Here is a 21,234-nt window from a genome sequence, read left to right on the forward strand (position 1 = left end):
AAATCAGACACTTGGGAAGATCTGGTTTGTGAACATTTTCATACGTATGTGGTTCCTGGTTTCCACATCCCTCTTAAAACCACACGCACTCAGTAAGGAAACATTTATTCCACTATTTCTGTTTTCAGGTTTTTGGTACAAAGTTTATTTTCAGAAGTTCCCACGTGATCCTTTCTTCTACCAGCATCTTTTAGGATTTTTCTATCTCTGATTTATTTTCTTTATCTGATGAAGCAAAAGCAATAATTGCTACAGAAAGCAATAATGGCAATATTACAAATACTTTACAGCAGCATCTATTCATCTCTTTGCCTCAAAAAAATAACAAAAATAAATCCAAAGACAAGATCCATAATGCCACGAAGGCTTAGGTTTGTAATATCCAGAAGTATGCTGTGTTCCCATATACGAGTTGTACAAGTCCAGCACAACTTTCCAAGTTTGTGCAGAGCCTGATAAATAAGACACAGAAATATCAGTTACATTATACTGTTTCTAAGAACTTTTACTCTGTAAAATGTTTGGTCACTCAAAGCTATAAGCTTAATCACATATCAAAGAACACAGGCAATAAAGCCCATCTTACTAGAACATATAGTATTAGGCCAAACAAAATATAAGAGGACAAAATCTAGTGGTCACTGAAGCATCTTCAAAAAAGGTCTAAACCAGAATGTTTCCATGTATCAGAATAAAAATGTACTGTATTAAAATTTTGATTTTTTTTTTTACAAGCTGTCTTTTAATCAGTCTTCTATTTACAGTGCAGAACTTCTGCCAACTGCAGTAGTTTAACTTTGGCACAACACTAAGTTCAAATCCTTTTGAGTATTCAAGTCCTGTGTGTGTCCAAAAATGTTCTTGGTTTCACGAAAGATTAGGCCCATTCACAGTTAACCAGTTATCTTGAACATTTTCAAGAATTGCTTCCCCTTCACCACACTGGGCAGCTACAAAGGAAAGACACTGTAAGCTATTGCATCATTCGAAAGAAACTCTTCATTCCAAACAGTGAGAGGATTCTTGCTGCCTTTAACACCACATACACCAGACAAATCACACGGACAGCTACATACTGGACACCTTCTAAAAACCTTGCTGGTTGTTAGTGAATCATCTTCCTCATACTGCAAATACATAACAATGCATTAACTTAATTTCATTTCACATGTCAAACAGGACATTTAAATATATTGCAATATATTATAGAAAATTGCAAAGCGCCATCATTTCTGTAAACGAGATCGACACCTGTGAACTCTCCTGTGCACATGAAGAGCAGTACCTAGTGCCACATTTTCTATACAATATAAAGCCTTCCCAGGTAGGGCAACTCATTTTAGTGCATTTCTGTACAGACTGTAAGCATACATGCAGATAGCCAGCTATGCAAAATTGGAAACAGTTTTGTAAGCTGGAACTGGAGGCAGGGCGAACATTTTGGAATCCTAAGGGAGCTCTCACGGTTGGTGGTTTCATACCCCAAATGAAGACTTGGATCTTCTGTCATTCTAGCAGATTCTTTAGGGAAAGTTTCATGATAGGTATCTAGCATTGGATAAGCATAAGGAAATACTTTTATCAGCTGAGACACAAATATTATGTGTCTTAACACATTCTAAGATATGCATGGTCCAATGTTCCTATAGTCACCTTATCTCTAGAACACTTGAGAAACCCCACATCATCATTATGCCACAGTACTATAACAAAGAATCAGTTACTTTATCCACCAATGTTGTGCTACCTGCTCTAGAAGAAAAAAAGCAAAAAAAAAGCAAAACCAAACCAAAACAAACAAAAGGCCTCATGCTCCCCAGCAACTGTCAAGTGGGAAGCAGAGGTGAGTACCATTGCTAACCACAACACTGAGACCAGTGCTGAAAACCAGCATGCTCCCAGGTGAGGGTTCATCTCACCTCATTCCAGATGTCTGCAGTGTCCCTGTCTGCCTGCAAGCCACGTGTAGCAGTCAGTGGAGTTTAGGGTGCAGTTCATCTGACCAACTCCAGGCATGCAGGATGAGCTGTCTCACATTCATTAGGTGTACTGACTAGCTACAGTGTCCTGCTTAAAAGCAGACATCAACAAGCAATCAGACAAATCTCACCTTAGTTCACAAAAAGTGCTACAGGATCCTCAGTTACCACACTACATTTTAAAATGCTGTGTAAGTCTTTTTTGCCATTACCATCCACCGAAAAAGTGCAGATGCCCTCTATTGCAGAAGGAGAAAAACCCCCAAAAGCTCAGACCATTAAACTTGGAAATATGGGTTGTAACCCCCATGTGCTTCAAAATCTCCCTTTTCAGAAGTGGGAAAATAACACAGAATTCTGAGCAAACGAGCATGTGTAAGTAGCTACTGAGGGGATTTTTCACTTTCTGTTACAACTTCTTTCCCTAAAGAATTTTAATATATCACCAAACATCAAGTAACTTGACTCAGTAAGTTTCAAGCATACTACTTGGTACCTCTACTTATCCTAGGATATCACAAGCTGGATGAAGAATACAGGTGTAACCCAGCACCATTTAGTGCAGAGAACTGAGCCCTCACTAGCCCTTCTCTAATGTACATGATCATCCCAGGCATTACAAACAACTCTTAACAGTTCTACTGCTCTCTGGTCATTGATACTGTCTCTTCATTACTATTGAATGTAGGCAAAATTCTTTTCCAAGAAAAAATAAATTAAATCAAAGAAAGTAGCTATATTTCATGTGCACTCAGCTTAGGTCAGGGATATTTAATATTACAGAAGCTTAAAGATTATCTTCTCTCCTTGGGAGATATGAATATACACAGATACAAGACTCAGGTGGAGGATGCAAATCGATACCATCATATTTACAGAAGCAAATACTGATATCCAGCCTGAATACACAGTACTCCATTAAGTGCAAAAGGGAAAATACAGCCCACCTTAAAACACAGAAGCCAGAGACAAGTTGTCAGAGTTACTGCTGAGCTCTCACTTCAGAAGGAAAGAGTGGAGGAAGAGTGTCTGCATCTTTGGGCTTTCTGGCCTATGGGGACCACATGAGGCCATGAATCACTTTGTGTGGGCTCCAGAAATGCTTTCTCTGCTCTGCAGAGGGGAAGGGAGTGCATTTGCTTGCCTTGAGTTCCTTGGTGAGCAGGAAAAGACTTTTGGATGAAGTCTACAAATCATGCATTAGGAAAATTATTTCATGTCATGTGTGGACACTGCAAGAGTTGCCTTCCCAATAACCAAAGTTGCAGCCAGACACCATATTGCATATATTGTAATGAAAAAAAACAACAACCAATTTTTCAAATGGTACTGAGCAAGGTTAAAAAAGGGAATGGCTTCATTCATTCTAACAGTGGATTAGAGATAATCCACTAAATTCTAGTAATGAGGTACTGGATATCTTTCTTCTCCTTGGCTTTCAAAACAAAGCAGAGATTTCTGTGTGCTAAAAATGAGTGATTGTAATACTTGTTCTGTCAAAAGAGCAACAATAAAACTTGTTTTGCTTATCAGTTTTTAGGTAAGTGAATTCTGCAGGGCAGGCAAAAGTCAAGAGCCTTCAAGCTTTTGTATTTTCCCTTCCTTCTACTTCTCACAAGCCAGCACTCTGTTCGTTCATTCAAACCTCCAGGGAGGAATAAGTCTGACTTTCTTTTTACAACACTAACCTTGGGGTCATTGAGAGGTTGATACTGGGAAGACAGCACTGTTTAAGATGGAACTGTGCTTTTTCACTGTACTTAGAAGCAAAAGCAAAACATGCCATGAAGCAGCACGATGCAGTCATGGTGGATGCCTCACCCGATGGTGACACTGCTTGCTTTCTTTTAGTCCTTCTCCCTCTCCATTTTGGCAAAGGATTATCTTTATTCTCTCAGATGAATTCCATGGACAGCAGTAACTAGCATCATCAGATCAGGTACTGGTGGAAACAGCAGATGAAGAGAAAAGCTCCACCTTAGCTCTAAAGGACCTTGTGCTGACATCCAATACTCAGAACAGATCAGCTACTTTGAGGTAAGATCTGAGCAAGATCAAAGAGTTTCTTTATCTCACTGTCAGTGACAGCCACTGAAGCCTGGCTCGTAACTAGCTCAAACCTAAGAGGTGAAGCTCCACAGAAACACAGAAAACATCCCACTGGCTCATCTCCACACAATTCTTCACTGAGCAGGGGAATGAACAAAATGGACACTCACCCAGGGAAGATGGACTTTTCATGCCTCTTCCCTCTCCACTGTGAACATAGCTCAGCACAAGTGGCATCCAAAACCCTCTGCAGACAAGTGAGAGCTACAAGAGGGAGCCAGGCTGCAGTGACACTGCTGATGAGCAGAGCAATGCTCAAGATTCCTCAACAAATCAAGACACTTGCTTATGTGCTTAAGCTTAGGAAGTTTCCTGTTTGTAACTGGTAGAACGAGAAGGCACCGGATCCTCTCCACCCACCTGGAGATTTCTTTCTCTCAGTGACTCTGTGGTGTGTCTTGGGCACCAAGGTAAGGAGCAGAGCAGCCCAAGGTTGGCTGAGATTAATCTGGGCTAAACCACTGTTACCAGCAGCTTTGAGTTCCCATCAATCATGACCATAATTCACAGATAAAACAGATCAGAATGCTGACAGCTCTTTCTAATGCTTCTCCTGTCAATCCTGATGCGGGAGGCCTTGGAAGGAGTTTCCCTCTCTCCCAGTAAGCAGTGCAAATATACACATGAAATAAACTGGTAAATCAATGGACTTTGTTCAAACAGAAATAAGAGACATAATATAAGCAATAATGAATGCATAAAACTGCTCTCCTCAGGCTGAGCCCACCCAGATTTTTTCTTATCCTTGGCACAACTGAAAGGCTTACAATGAGCACATAGCCCAAAGGAAATGTGGGCACTCTGCATCTCTCATTAGCTGACCCACAGCACATGGTTTAATTTCAATTTTATATTCTGCAAAGAGATGCTGTCCCTCAATTGGATGTAAATACTGTTACAGCCACTGGAATACATGGAATTGCAACATTTACAGCAATGGAAAATCTGGCCCAGTATATAACTGCCACCATCTCTGACCATCTCACTGGAATAAGACATCCAATCCAACTATATTAAGTCTGATAAACAATGTATTTCCTCTTCCTGTGTTTTTCAGGCCAGATGTGCTCAGGCCTACCATTGTAGCTGAGAGTTATTTGTATATATATTTGTATACTGCCAGAATGGAAAATTTCCCACTTTATTCATATAATTACCTTGGATCTTTATTTTTTGCCATCTTTTTAAAAAGATTTGAGTTAGTGCTAACCTAAATCAGTCTCTGCTAACAAAAATCAGAGATGTTTATTAGGACAGGTTGCTTGAGTATTTTTGGGTTTTCTATTGTAAAAAATTAAATCCTGGGTCAGCCTTAAGGATTCAGGCAACTCCAGGTTTTCCTTGCTAGAGGCATGTTCCCAAGGATTTTATGGATTTCATACTTTTGGAAACTTAAAATAGCATCTCTTTCTCTACTAGCTTTGTCCTTTCCCACTCAGCAAGCACTGATTTTTGACCCTGTATTCCCAGGGGAGCTTCAAGCTAACATGAATCTTGTATCTGGTGGCATCTACAACAGCCTCATCCATATCATTACCAGCCAAACAAGAGCACCTCCCTAACACATGTAGAAGTCAGCACTAAGAAGACCATCAGGCCTTGATCTCTCTTACAGCACCTTACATCCAGAGCCATAAGCACTCCAATGAAGCGTGCTGACAACACAGTTTTGCTTCTCCCCCATCCCCAGGTTAAACTGAGTGACTGCTGCTGGTCCTCTCTAGCATCACTGGCCACCTTGTGCCTCACTCACAGGAGTCAGGAGATAGTTTCATCACCAAAGTCATGACACACACCAAAAGCTATTGCCTTTTTCTTTCCAGCAATCTCAGACAGTTAGAAGAGCTCACTCCAGTAAATGGCTTTCACACAGAACATGCTCCTGCAGCTCAGGCAGCCTGTTCCACCTGGAAGCAGAAGAGCAGCTACCAGTGTCCAGGAAGGAAGCTGAGCTACCAGTATTTTTCATTTTTTTCTTGTGTCAGATGTTACTCTCTTTGATCTGCACGATCAGGTATGAAAAACAGATCTAACATGGCCTCCTCTGCTTCAGAAAATCATGTCACAATGACTTTCTTTGGTGTTTTGACAGTTATCACAGGGAAGAAGAAATTGTAATTCCAGATTAGGTTCTTGGAAACATTAGGGCACATTTTCTCTACACTAACATGTCCCTCACTGGTCACCAGATGCAGAAGCCTATAGAGAAGGTGCTGACAGATGTGCAAAAGGAGATTGCTAGTATCCTTTCCATTAGTGCCAATGTAAAAGCAGACAATGCTGGCAACAGCAGCACCAATTCATTATCATTCTTTGACATCTAAATATAAAGTAGCTCATCCCTAAAAAATGTAGTTTGACAGTAGCAAGAACACAAATTACTCTTCCTCAGAAAAGTACCAATTCTCTAAATGCCAGACATTTGCCTAAATTAACTTCCATTAGGCTGGCCCATTTATAAAGTTGATCATTCAAACTCTTGCTATGCTTTCAGTGTCTTAAATAGCTACTTTTTTTCTTCTTCTCTGTTTTAAAGATGTAGCAGTTTCTTAGACTACATTATTTCAGGAGTCCAGTTCGGGTAGCTCAAACCACCTCAAAAAATGAGTGCATTCACTCAGCAGCCCTATCAGCACAGGGCTGAGCTCAACCCATTCAGATGAATTTAACTTAAACTTGCACACACATCATCCAACTGGGCTGTCGCTGAAGAACAGTTAAACACTAGCATGTTTATCATTCCTAAGCGTCTAAAAGCCATATAACTTCATTTTGTTTGAGAATTAAACATCATGTCATTGCCACAACATGAAAACCTTTCTTATTAGCACCCAAAGAGGCTTTTCAACTCTGCAACTGTGTATTCTTACAAGCCCTTAAGCAACTCTGAACAACTTTTAGGCAGTTTCTGCCTCACGTTTACCTTAAAATTCAGTGTAAGATTTCAAGAAATTATTCTTTTTAGGTAGAAATATACATACTTTTCTTACCATTTCCAACAAAGGGAAGAATGCACAAGCTAAAAATTAACATTACTATTAACTGCATCAAGTTTGTCAGGCATTTAAATTAAATTGATGTAGGATACACTGATTAAATGCAAAAAGCATCTTCTAGCATTTGACTCATTCAGTTAACTCAGTTATAAACACGGAACATGTCAGAACAAGTTCTGTAAACCCAAAACATTCTGAAGCTATGCAAAAGGTGCCAATATCACCTCATTTGTTTAAACCAAGCAATCCTCACCCCTAGGTTCATTGATTCCTTTGTCATACTTTTCCCCTTCTCTTTTGTTCTGAACTCTTTCCTTAAGAAATAGACCCAGGCCACGAAACCTTTCAGGTGAAGCGATGTTTGCAAACAGACATCTTAGGTTTTTGTACTTTCTTCCTTCATGAGCAGGTAATGTTCTCCTACATCAATGAAAAAATATGTGTCTGTGGTTTTCTTTTGGAATTAAACGTAAGGCAATTAAATATTGAGAAGCAGTCATGAGAATTACAAACATGAACCTTCCTGTTGGTAATGTGGAAGAGGAGGAGCTGAACTGGATCTCATTCATAAACTCACGTCCTAGGCTAGGCCTGAGGGTGTTCATCTCTTGTAGCAAGGAAGCAAATAGTTGTTTCCTGCATAGGTAGCATCTTGCCCATGTTTTTTTAGGCGGAAGGAGGATGCTAAGCAGGTGCTTGCTAAACTGAAGGCCATGAAAAATCATTTGGCTCTTCTCCATAACATCCAACCTAATTAACAGGTTTTTGGCCTCCAAATCACAAACTGCATGTCAATCTGATTTTGAAAGTTTACGCTTAACATGTCGGGGAGGTTCCCAAGTATCACTATCATCTGTTTCTTCCTCATCTTCCTGATCTTCAAGCATTTCATCTTCCTCCTCATTCTCATCAAACAGCTCTATTCCAAGTTCTAATCTTCTTTGCCTTTCTGCAAACCACTCTCTGACCTGCTCATATCCCATGTGTGATTTGGCTACCAGTTCATCAAGGTCTTGCTCATTAAGGAATTTGTGCTTCATGTAGTAGTCCTTCAGGATTGCTGTTCCAGTTTTGAATTTTATGACAGACACACCTCTGTCCCAGCAATTTAATCTCTTGCTTCCTCGAGGCCTGCCCCGAGGCCTCCCTCTGCCTCTCCCTTTTGGTCTTCCTCTCCCTCTTTTTCTTGAGAAGCCTTGGCCATTCAGACTGTTTGTATTGGCACTCTGATAATAATAATACCATTTCAATCCACCATTTTTCCAAGCATAGCGAGTATCTCCAAACCAGCTCACAATTTCTGATCTTGGGAGCCCAGTTTCTTCTGCCAGCTTGTTGTATTCTTGTGGAGATGGCCACTGAGTACGAACAAAGGAACTTTTAAGCATATGCAACTGCTCTGGTGATTTTTTCCCTATTTTGCTTGAAGTGGAACACCCTGATTTTGTTCCTGCTGCTCCATCTCCCGCAGATGTTTCTCCAGCCTCCTCTTTTGAGCTGCCAGCATTGCTCTCAGTCAAGTCGGCTCCCTCTTCCTTTAAGACATTTGATTTCCTTTTTTCTGTAAACCAGGCGTCAATCTCTCTCCTGGTCAGTTTGGTTTGTGCTCTCAACCTATTCATCTCTTCATCAGTTAGGACAGGGTTATTAAGAAAACTTGCTTGGAGGACTTGCAGCTGTTCAGCAGTCTTCTCTTTGAATTTCTGTGGGGTGAAATCAGGAAAAGCACTCCACGATGACTTGCTCTGCGGAGCGACTCCCGTCGGGGACTCATTCATTTCATCACTTGAATCAATAACAATGGTGGCACACGAATCACTGTTGAGATGAATCCCATGATTATTCTTTGAGTTTCTCTGATTGTAGCGTGTATCGCTGAACCACTTTTTGATCTCTCCTTTAGTCAGCCCTGTTATTTTCATAAGCCTAACAATTTCTGAATCTTGAGGAAACTGATTTTTAAGGTAGCTGACTTTCAACTCTGCCAGTTGTTCCTTCGTTTTTTTGGCTCGTATGCCAAAGGAGTCAGGATTCATCAGTGCAGATTCATTTTTGATGGGCTGAGGGGCCGGGGTGGCAGCTGCTTGTTTGGTTTCTGCAAGAGGCTGAGCCGTGTGGATCTGACTCTTCTGTAACTGCGTTTGGTTTGGGACCCCCGCTACAGTCAAAGCGATTGGGGCTGTGACTGGCAGCGTGTTTGCACCAGCAACTTGAGTGAGAACAAGTCCTGGCTGACCAACTATTTGGCACGTCTGTAAAATGGAAGGCAAACCATTGCTGGCAGCGGAAATGTGCGCTGGAATGACGGTAATTGTCTGTGGCACAGTGTGCACGGTGCCATTAAATTGTTTCCTCCTCGCTTCCTCCACTTCCTCTGGTGTCCAGCTCACCCCGTGTTTCAGACGCTGGGCTGAAAACCAGATTTTAATCTGTTCCTCTGTGTACTTAGCTTGAGTGGAAAGAACAGTGATTTCTGACATGGTTGGATATGGGAATTTGTTGTAGGTGTTGAGCAGAAGAGGATTGTTATCCAAAGCAGTATTATAGGCTGGAATGCTGTTGACAGGTATTAGGACTTTTGGAATCAGGTTTGAGTTCTGTGGAGCTGTAACAGCTGTTATAACCTGTGCCACCCCAGGCTGAAGCACTGGTGCTGGAGTCACCACTGCACTGGCCACATCTGCTGCACTGCAAACAACTGAGTGGCTCCCTTTGGACTCAGGAACAGCCGGTGGTTGGTTTTCCACTGCTTCTTCAGAGTTTGGCTCATTCTCCGTTCCCTTTTCTTCACCAGGAATGTCATCGACTACATTGTGGAAAACAGCAATACGTTTAGTCTCAGCTTTATTTTTCATCATTTTCATAATAGGAGTTTTGCTAATTGAGATCCCTGATGAGGGGACCTCAGAAGATTCAGCCTGTTCAGCATTTTCTTCTCTAACAAAACTCCCATCAAAAGTGAGGTCGTTCACTGTTTGTTCAAAGATTGTCTGATTATTACGTTTCACCATGGTCAATTTAAAATTCTCCTCTCCAGGGTGGTACTTCAGATTATGTTCTGAGAGAGCATCATATCTTTTGGTAAGGAAATTACATTCTACACAAACATAGGAGGAATTTAGCACTACGTTGGGATGTTCCGAATCCACATGGAAAGTAAACAGATTGAGATCTGGTGTTTGAAAAGTACAGTATTTACACTCATAACCACCTTCTACTTTATTTGCATTTTTCTGATTGTCTGAATCCACACACTCATGAACATCCTCATCACTTGTTACGCTCTCTGCTGCGGGGTTATCTGCTGGTGTCAGTACAGGTGGTCCTTCCTCCAAGTCAGATACCATTTCCAGATCTGGATCCTGCTCATTGGCTAAGACCATGCACGGTGTTGTTGATTTTCGTTTACTTGCCATGCCTGTTATGTGAAAATGATACCAATTGGTCAGACACAGACTTAGCTTCAGGCTCTTCTTGATTAATAATAGTAATGGCTTTTGGTACTTCAAGTCAGTTCTTGTAATGTCTCAACATTTATCCCATTAGCAGCTTTGCTTTTGTAGTGCAATCAGATTAAAAAGAGACAGTTGAGGATGAGATGCTGAGCCACACTCTATTCTAAAGTCCACATCCACCACCTGTAGCAAAGAAGAGACAGTGGAATTAGTTCAGTTGAAAGAGGAACTTCCAGCCCAATACCTATTGTAGCTTAAGGTAGGTCAGGCCTTTGGGGTTCATGCTGACACTCTTCACCCCCTGAAACCAGCAGACCCATTCCAAGGACACATGCCTGAAGCTAAGTTAAGAAAGGCTGGAAATTGTTTTAGTTCAGGTCAAGGCAGTGAAAGACATAAAAAACTCTGTAAAACAGGTAACATTCTGAATGTTTCCCTTTCTTCAGAAGCCTTTTTCTTGGCACAATGCTGAGCTCAGTTGTCACACACCATTTCTGCAGTCTTGCTTTTGGAGTGCTTTGCCTCCATGATGACTTCTGACTGCCCTGTGAGCTCAAGTCCTTCCTATCACAAACTCAACCCCAGGACAACATCTCCACTGCTGACTCTGCCGTGTCTTTGGTGTCAGAGGTTGTGAAGGGTCCCAAAAAAGGCAGCCCAGGCTGTTTTCCTGTTGCATTCTGCATGGGAGCATGAGCACAAGCAGGGCCTTTCTCCCAGGTCTGAACATAGGCAAAACAATGCCTTTTTAAGGCACTTTGGCAGACAAAAGATGATTGGCCTTTCTTCCTAGCTCCCCAGATGTCATTATCCAATTGAAGACAATCCCAAACCAATAAAAGTTGATTGCTAGCACATGGCAATTAACTAAAATCTCTTTTCATGCCACTATGCATTAACAGGAACATGACTGATTGTGGGAACCATACCGGAGAGAAAAGGCATTAAAGACTGATACAGCAAGCAGAAGCCAAACAAAATTACGTTTTTCTTCTTCAGATACTGATTTCTCATACCAAAAAGCCCACAGGTATATTCATTTTAGACAGTGGAACATCATCTACTTCACAAAGTGGGAGCATGCTCATACCCAAGGGAACACACTGTAGCTGTTTCAGCAGGTTTAGAAATGGAACAGCATGGAACATGTTACAAATAGCAGGCCAGCTCTGTTCATGGCCATGTCTTACAGGAACACAAGGAGTGTAAAAGGAAGAAAGTAATTTACAACAGGTGGGAAGGGGAAAAGAAACACTCTTTTTCACTGTAAAATAAGATTATTCTTTCTTTTTTGATTATGGAAGGGCAGAAGTTGTGGATAGGAAGGAAGATAAAGAATTCTTAGCTTCATGTTTTTCTGAAGGCAAACGACAAAAGTGTTCATCCATAGCTTCCACTCAGTGCTTCTCCATAAGTTGTTTTTGAAGCTATGTGCTTCAACCTCACTTGTTCATAAAAACGCTCTGCAGATGTTTTTAACAGTGACATTGTGCACTACTTCTGTGCCTACATCCATAGCACACAGCCTGGCATTATAGGGTTTTGATTCCAAGGACATGGTTACATGGCATTAAGGACACTAAAAATGCTCAATAAGTTTCAGGTAATCATTCCAGGATGGCAGTTATTTAATAGTACTGGAGAAGAAAGACACCTTTCTTCCACAAGTTAATGCCAAGAGAAAAAAAAACTGCACAGAAGTATAAAAGACCATAGAATGGCTTAGGTTGGAAGGGAACCTAGAGATCATCTACTCCAACCTCCCTGTGTCTACAAAGTACGTATCACAGGCCATCTCTTTTATCTCTGCAGCAGAAGAACCATGAAGCCAAGACAAATGGATCCATTTGTCTGTGTGTCCTGATGGATGAGAGGTAGAGCATTACCAACTGTACTGCTTCTTTGTGGGACGGAGGGCTCTTGACAAAAGAAAGGCATCTGCCAAGACTCCGTGTTGAGCAATGCTCTTGGGGAAGAGCTGGGTGGCATTACCTAATCTTTCTGCGATCTTGAGTAAAATTTCAGAAATGCCAGAAATGCCCCCTTTCAAAAGCTACTGAGCAGCTAGTTTTGCTGACTGCAGCTGCAGTTTCAGAAGTGGATGCAGTACCCTGCAGTGCCTCATCCCTAGGGCAGCACTTAGGATCTTTATGCAGGGCAGCCTTAGGGAGTTTCAGGGCTTGTGGAGGGTCCTGTTCTGGGATGGCACAGAGCAAAAGGGAAAGAAGATTTGACCTGACATGCAGCATTGAAGCCTACTGGAGATAAAGAATAAAGTGGGAAGCCCTTCCAGCAAATCAGTAAGTGTTTTTTTCCAGTCCCCTCATTTATACAATAGTACTCATGGTGCCTGTAAGCCCACACATCCATGTGCATCACGTGCCGCACTTTCACTCAATCTCTGTAGCTCATGTTTGCTGTGGTTCACTTTCACTCACAGTTCACACACAGATTATCCCATCCCTGCACTGTTTACCCACAGAGAAACACACTTCTTTGATAGAATCAGGTCTCAGAAAAAGAAAACTCCATCTATGTTCTTCTGACTACAGTGTGCAAGACAGGTTTCTTAAAGGCTGTTGTGATTTGAGAACCCTACTATAAAGAGGTACAGGAGCATTCACTACAGTCTCAACAAAGCAAGATGCTTGCAACTGTTCCCAGCCTTCTTTCCTCTGAAGACTTTACAGAAACCTCCTTTCCTTTTTCTTTGGTGCTCATGGGATTATTCCATCTGTAACACCCTGTTTGACATGCTCTCACAGCCGACCAGGGCATTACAAACCCTCACACCTGAGTAATTTATCACAACAATAATGCATCATCCTTGTACTTCAGTTCCCCTAAAACACCTCTCCTGTACTTCTCACAGGAATGCCCTGTGGGACCCTGCTATCTTGACTTCAGTAAGGTTTACAACATTCCCTGCCAGTAGGTCATTTACTCCAGCAAAAAATTTAATCAGATTTGCCTGACATAATCTTGTTTTGACAATTCACACTTTAAGAACCTTGTTAAAATTCTCTAGGTTCTTACAGACTGATTGTTTTGTAAATTCTACCTGCATCATTCTGGCAATGAAGATCCTATTAATCAATCCTTGATTCTCTATGTGTTCTCCCTCTCTGCTCATGCCTCTTCCTCATGTAAGACTTTGTGATATGTTTGTGTGTCTCTGCTGAGACCTGCCCCCATCCTCCACGAATTCCTGAAGATCATTACTAATGGTTCAAAGATGTCTTTGGCTTGTGCCTTAGACAGTCTAGGGTCAAATACTTAACTTAGTATTGCCTAATATTTTCCATTTTTAACTTCACTGTATTTTTATCCATCTGTTAATACAGACACTGTAGTGTGCAGCTTGGTTTGTAATGAAATATTCCAGGTGTTTGTTTTATGTCAAGACCAGCATTTTTCACTGAAAGAATATGGAAAAAAAACTTCCATTGGCTACACACTTCATCTCTCAAGACATTCATCACTGAAATTCCCTTTCGTAATTCTAGCACAAATCTTCATACAGGTGATATCCCAAGCAAAACCAGCCCATTGCTCTGGGAACATCAAAAAGTAAGTGTAGCCATACTTTTCTGAAGGTCCAGGATCTTGTATTTTATCTTTGAGCATGCAATTGCTCAGGACAATTCTCTTCAGAAACAGACCATAAACAGTTAATCATCCCAATTTATTAACTTCTATATTCAAGCAGATATATTCCAGAGTGGATTTCAACATTTAAAGATTTGGATCAAGTCTTACAGAAATACATTCTAAATGCAGGCAGAAATCTTCTAACCCTTTGACTAGGGTTTGAGAAAGAAAAGACAAAGGACTGACAGCAGAAGACACATAACTTGTTTGTCACACAGTTTTTTCCTTCCCTTCCCCAAACAGGAGTAGCTGATGCAGCAAGAAAAGAAACAAATTTACAGAAAGTCTTTGCTGTGTGGTCAGGTTGTATTCTTTATGAAATGGCTCTTTTTCCTGCTTGCTGTATGACACTTCCATCCAGTGTACTGGAAAAGCTTGCCAAACCTATATAGTGGGATTTTAAGAATTATGCACAAACAGGGTGGCTCAGGAGAAGACAAAGTAATATAAACTGCTACTAACTTATAAAATCGCTTACAAATTACCTGCCATCTCTCTTTACACAGAAATTGTTGCTTAGTCTTCTCCTGGTAGCATATGATTAACCCATGGCAATATGCAATTCTTTATCCTTTGTTTAGGCACGTAATAACTATTACCATTTTTTTCAGAGTAGGCATATCCATGTCAAAAAACATTCTGCACAGAGCTCAGTAGAGGCTGATCTGCTCTGTTTTCTGCTGCCTGTCAGTGAGAAGGGTGAAAGACTGTTTTATAGTGACATTTTCTTCAGTTGTTCAGTAGCTGCAAAGTTCAGAGAGTATACTCCTTATGGCTCCAAAATAAAGCCAAATATCTAAACCCTGCAAGATTCACATTTGATTCTCATATTTAAACAAGGTCTCCTTCTAATTGAACATGGGAGTAAAACTTGTTGAGCTGATTTCAGCAGGGCTTCATGTGTGCTGCAAAGATAAGGGCATGCTTAGGATCCTTGCCACATTATGATGTGAAATGAGGGAGGAATGTACCAAACCCTACTGTCCTGCCTGCTCCACACAGCTCCAGGGTATGCCAAAGCCAGACCCCAGCAGTGGGAACCTGACCCAGAGCCCAGCAGAGGAAAAGAGTTTGCCACTCAACATGTGAGTAGACTCTCTTTGTTGCCTCCTATCCCCACTGGTTTTAATGGGTAATGAACAGATTCCATCAAAGTAAACTTCAGGATTCCAGGCCACAGATGACCATTAAATGACCTAGATTATCTTTATCACAAAATATCCCCCAGGCACCTCTACATTGAGCACACTCACTTGTGTCACTGCTTTTGACACAGAAAACCACAAGGAGTTCTTGTGTCTAATTGCAGAGAAGCTACTGCTCAAACATGACAAATACTCAACAACCATGGGTGCACTGACACAGAAGTACCTTCAATGTGTATGGTGCCTGTCTCTGCTCCTCAGTCACATCAGCATGTATTTTCTATGTGATACAGTTGCCTTGGCAGCTAAACCTCATGTAGGAAAGTCTTTCTTTTTTTGACCTCTAAAGTGTTCAATTCAAACTGTGAGAGCTCAGTACTTTTAACATCTGACATCTCTGCATAATTACTCTTGAAAGAGAGTATCAGACTTATGTAAATGGCTATCATAGCAAATAAAATGGCAGCAAAGTTAGGGATACTTTTTTTTGCACGGTTACAGCTCTATTTTCCTTTGCTTGCTGTGCTGTTACTTAGAAAAAAAGAAAGGAGGAAGAAATAAATTATTGAAACAAAAAGATTTAAAACGTGATTTGGGTTGAATAAACATTCCATTTAACACCCAAAATGTTTCATGGAATTGTTTAGCTTGGGAGGGACCTAAGGATCATACAGTTCCCATCCTCCTGCCATTGGCAGGGACATCTCCCACTAGACGAGGCTGCTTGAAGCCCCATCCAACCTGGTCTTCCAGGGATCTCTTTAAACCTCCCTGGGCAACCTGTGCCAGTGTCTCACCACCTTCATAGTCAATAATTTCTTCCCAATGTCTAACCTATATCTACACTCTTCCAGTTTAAAGCCATTCCTTCCTTGTCTCATCACTGCATGCTCTTCTAAAAAGTTCCTCCCCAGCTTTCCTGAAGGCCACTTTAAGGTCTTCTCCAAGCTTTCTCTTCTCCAAGCTGAACAATCCCAACTCTCTCAACCTGCCTTTGCGGGAGAGGTGCTCCAGCCCTGATCATCTTTGTAGCCCTTCTCTGGGGGGACTTTTTTACTGGCTTTAAAAAAACAAAACAAAACACAACAAAAGAGTAGTAAAAAAGTATTAATTTTTAAAATTGTTTACCAAAAAAGTTTCTCCTTAAAACATTGAAACAAAAAGTCTCCTCCTGGGATTTCCTTCTTTAAAATTAAACAATGTGGTGCAGACTTGATTTCACAAAATGTTCCTTTCAACTTGAATCCGCATTTTTTTTCCCAGATGAAAAATTTCTAAGGATCTTCATTTTCCCAGGCTTAAGTACACGGCCTTCCTTTCACTTCCTGGAGTTTGTGTCCCCAGACACCTTTCAGCTTCTGCAGAGACCCAAGCAGCAGCCCTACAGATGGTCTCCCTTACCAGATAGCCCAACTCATTCTCTTATCATCCCTCATGCTATGCAGGAACCCCCGCGCTGTGAAAGGTGACACAGCTCAGCACAGATTGTCTCCCCCTTCTCTCCCCCTCCTCCACTCATTGCAGCAAACTGTACACACCCTCGTCACATTGGAAACCAGATTTTGATTTGGCTGCTATCTGCTTTCATTAATGATTGCTTGTCACCCTGGCAAAATGATAGCCTCTCAACAGCAACTCACAGCCTCGGGAGCTCTCTCCAAACCAGTGGGAAGAGGTCTCAGGGCTTACCAGACCCCAACACTTTTACACCTCCTGCCACGCCAGTGGCATTCGCAGGAGCACGGGAAGGAGAGCAGCCTGAAGATGCATTCCAGTACAATAACCTAGGCAGATGAAGGAGAAGGAGAATCCATTTAATAAAGGTGGTTGAAAGCAGCCTGCAAGTGTACATGATGGGCATAAAAGCATGATTGAGAGCAGGTAATAAAACATCCTGCAAATTCTCCCTTGGATACAAAAAGGTGGTGATACATTATGACTCATAATTCTGCCTTTTTTTTTTTTTTTTTTTTTTTTTTTTTAATACAAGAATGCTCTTCTCAGACTTCAGGGCTAGATCCTTGCCAAATGTCAAATTCCTGTGTCAAATCCCTGAGGCACAGAGCTGTTCAGGAAAAAGAAATATAATCCAGTTTTACATCGAGATTGCCTCTCTTCCCCTCTGTGCTTCCCCCCTCACTCTGTTCATTTTGCTTTTGAACTTACTGAATGTTCCCCCAAAACCAAAGAGCAGAGAACAAAGGCAGCTTCCAGACAGAAACAATGTGTGAGAAATTATTTCAGCCATCATAGGAAAAGGGAAACAAGGACTTACAATAGACTCACCAGGTGACATTGAGGTGCACGGCTGCATGCTTCATCTGTACAGACACCAGGATTCAGACCCATAACTTAAGAAACTTGTAAAGGATCCCAAAAAACTCAATGTAAGTGCATGAACCCAGTGTTTACACTGGACTATATAAGTGCCAGTACTGCATGAATGAGGAAAAAGAATTTCACTGGAAAAGCAAAAAAAACCTTACACTTCCATTGGATGGACCTAGGTCAGAGTATCTCAAGGTAAAGCCACACCATCAAGGCTGACACTACTCTTTAGAGCCTTCTCCACCACTTCAACCACCATGTGGGCTTTCACTCACATGTGCTTACTCAGAACCTCTTCTGCATGCCCCAGACCCACCTGCTTCTCACCCCAAACCCTCCTTAAAGCCTCCTCCAGCCTCTTAGCTTTGCTACTGCTTTGTGAGAAGGTCAAGGAGCGCAGAGTGCATAAAAAGTCCTCTATTTTCTTTGCCACATGATTTCCTTCTCCACTTCAGAAGGAAGAAATGTGACTTTGGAGCTGATATTTTAAAAGATGGTTTTTTTTAATAATGTGGCTTATAAACTTCTAGTGACATATAACAGCTATACAATTATAAGCTGAATCACCTGAATCAAGGACAGACAAAACCAAGAATTCACCCAGGCCCTACTGAGAGACTCCTCCATACTGGAGATTTGCAGAAAAATCTTATGTTCATGCTTGCAAGCACAGCAGATCTTAGAGAAGTTCTACAGGATACTACCCTCTGACCTGATCCAACCAATGCTGGTCAAGCAGCAACACCTGAATACAACAAATACTCACAAATACAACACTGCAGTTTCCCTCTACATATTCAGAGTACTTGGTTATTGCTATTTTATACAAGTGTTCCCAGTGCAGCACTAAATTATTGCCAGGACAAGGAGAAGACAGTCAAGCTAGATGATGTTTCTCTGCCTTTCACTGCAACACCACCATACTCTTGGTCTGCAACAGATGAACGTCACGTTAGGGGCATGGTGATGGTAGAGCAACAGCATCTCAGTGCTAGCAAGAAACTGTAACCAGTTGTCTGGAGAGGTTGTGGAGATGTGCTGGGAACATCTACAGAATTTCCATCCTCATAGATTTTCTGAAACTTGGAAAGATGCCAAACAACCCTATCTATCTTCACAGTTAATTTTGCTTTGAGCAGGAGGTTGGACTACATGATTTCCCTAAATCCTTTCTACCCTAATTTTTGTCCCTAGGATTGTGGGATGTTTCAGCTTATAGCTAACAGGAAGGAGGGCACCCCAAGCTGCCCACATAAAAACTCTCCCTGCAGGTCTCAACTATCTAGTAAAATATCACCATGTACCAAGTTAACCTTTGCAAAATGCAAAGCATTTTTATTTGCAACAGTGACCTGACTCCACCCCCCTGCTGAGCACTGTGCTGTACTCCTTGGATGCTCCTGCTGATTTCTGTGGGAAATTATGTCTTCTGTGTGTGTGACGAAGAGTGAGCCCCTTCTCTGCTCCCCCCTCTCCCCCCATGCATTCACAGAGGGGGTAAACATTGGTTACTGCCAATCAGCTCAGTCACAAGAAAGGTAAAAGAGACGGGACTATAAAGCCTTTCAAGTATAACAGGCAGAATAAAAAGCTGAACTCCAAGTACAGTCACCTGCAGTAGCCTGAGAGGTGACTGGGTACTCAAGTTACCAGAGAGTACTGAAGGGTCTGAAAGATTCAGCAGACCAGAACAAGCATCTCAGCCACAGCACAGGGAGCAGGAGGTTTGCAGTCACCATGTTTAACACGTTCTGCTTCACAAGCACTGCTGGACCAGGAGTCCAGCAATGGCCTGACTGCTACACCACACTGCTCCCAGCTCGCCTCAGATGCAGCAGCAAAGCAACCAAGCAAGATTCATCAAGATGGGTTCCCTGCTTCCCTGTTAGCCAGGCTGATGCCCCAAACTGACTGTGAACCTCACTGCCATGACTGACGTGACTTCACCAGACACAGGACATCTCTCCTAACTGCTCCCAGCCCTGCTTGAGAGGACAACCCCCAGTTTATGAGTCACTGGCAAGGCTGCACCTTTTGCCCTCTTCTGCTAGAGCTGCCTCTTATGAGAGCAACTCTTGCAGAAGAAATGCAAATCTCCAATGGTCAGTCCTGGCAAGGAAGTGAGTCAAGAGGAGTATCAAAAACAGGCGACCCAGTTTCACTTTTTGTCTCACATCCTAGTGTAAGCATGGAAAAGGAACACAAGCAGTTTTAAGTGTAAAGTATGTAGTTAACTAAAGCACTGCACTTAGAATGTATGTTTGCTTTTTTTTTTTTTTTGCTTTAGACTTAGACGCCACCAAAAATTGTATTAGTTATGCTTTAAGAGGTATAGGTAGTTTAAAGCTGCATAAATATCCCAGGGTCAAAATTATACCCTCACTGATTTAACTGAAAATAGGCAGCAAACTTTTATTATGAAATACTGTATGTATTGATAAAATTTAAGAAGCAACAGAAAAGCCTACAGAAAAAGCAGAGCATGAAACAGGACAGCATCAGATTGGGAGGGGGAAGGAGGAGATGAATCAGGATTATATCTAAATCTCCTACTACTTAAGAGTAGGAAAGTCAAAATGGGTTTTGGTGAAAAACACTTTGGTAATTTACATTACTGTTTCAAGAACACACTGAACATACTCCCTCATATGAGTAACACCTATCTAATTTACTAACATTACACCAGTCATCCTCATTAAGAGCACCGATGTCTGCCTGAAGTACTCCTCCAACTGTAAACAGAAGTTTTTATCAATGGGATAAAAGCACTGAGAAAAAAAAAAGTCAGCATTAAAACAGGTTTAGTTAATTTTTTATTTTTGTGTAAGCAGCAAGTTCTCTTAGCTAACTGAGCTAGAAATTCTTAGTGAAAACACTAAGTTAGTAGCATTTAATAACTAAATAATAAATAACAGACAGACATTCATTTTGTAAACATCTGCACTGAATTAAGATATGAATTATTTTCAGAATGACAGAACTGCCCTGCCTCAAAGTTGAAAAAGCAGGATGGGTTGTTTTCTATGTATGAGCTCTAGTTCAGGTTTGAACATGAGCTCTGCCTGGGATAAAAACTTGGATATGTCATCACAGAAACAATAAATTTAATCTAGTAAATATAAAAATGCATCCTACTTTGCCTCATAAATCCTTTTTTTTTTTTAAATACAGTTGTGCTTGAATAAATGTATTCCTAAATATTCTACATATTTACAGTAGGTTGATTAATACTACAGACATGTTATGCTGTTTAGGGGAATTTTTTAAATTCAGTTGTAATTTCCAACCAAATGCAGTTTGGCATAAATTGGAGAAAACAAGAACTAATCATTCTCTGAAAAACAAGACATGCATAATTCACTATTTTGTAAGAAAATTACAAAAAAAGTAAAAATTAATACTTGAGTTATTGTATGTTGAGATAAGGGACAGATTATAGAATAAAACCTCACTGACATAACTTAGCCCTTTACAAAACAAACCCTGCAAACTACTACAATATCAAAAAATGACAATCACTGACCATTTATGAAAGTTATCAAGAGCACAAATGCAAACCATAATTAGAAGA

At 41.1% G+C, this 21,234-nt stretch overlaps 1 protein-coding gene across 7 annotated transcripts in view; it reads right to left on the bottom strand.

The window, feature by feature from the left end:
* Window positions 1-89: 89 nt before the first annotated feature.
* Window positions 90-21,234, bottom strand: part of ZHX1 (zinc fingers and homeoboxes 1) — a 28,658-nt gene continuing 7,513 nt past the window's right edge. For 2 of the 7 annotated variants that reach the window (XM_030446537.1, XM_030446538.1), the window contains exon 3: window positions 90-10,722. In XM_030446537.1, the coding sequence (XP_030302397.1) occupies window positions 7,876-10,500 (2,625 nt within the window). In that variant the 5' untranslated portion in view covers window positions 10,501-10,722 and the 3' untranslated portion in view covers window positions 90-7,875. The remainder of the gene's footprint in view (window positions 10,723-21,234) is intronic. The other 5 variants (XR_003987304.1, XR_003987303.1, XR_003987301.1 and 2 more) reach the window with 5 other exon arrangements.

Source organism: Calypte anna, chromosome 2 (genome assembly GCF_003957555.1).
Source record: "Calypte anna isolate BGI_N300 chromosome 2, bCalAnn1_v1.p, whole genome shotgun sequence".
NCBI classification, from domain to species: Eukaryota; Metazoa; Chordata; class Aves; order Apodiformes; family Trochilidae; genus Calypte; species Calypte anna.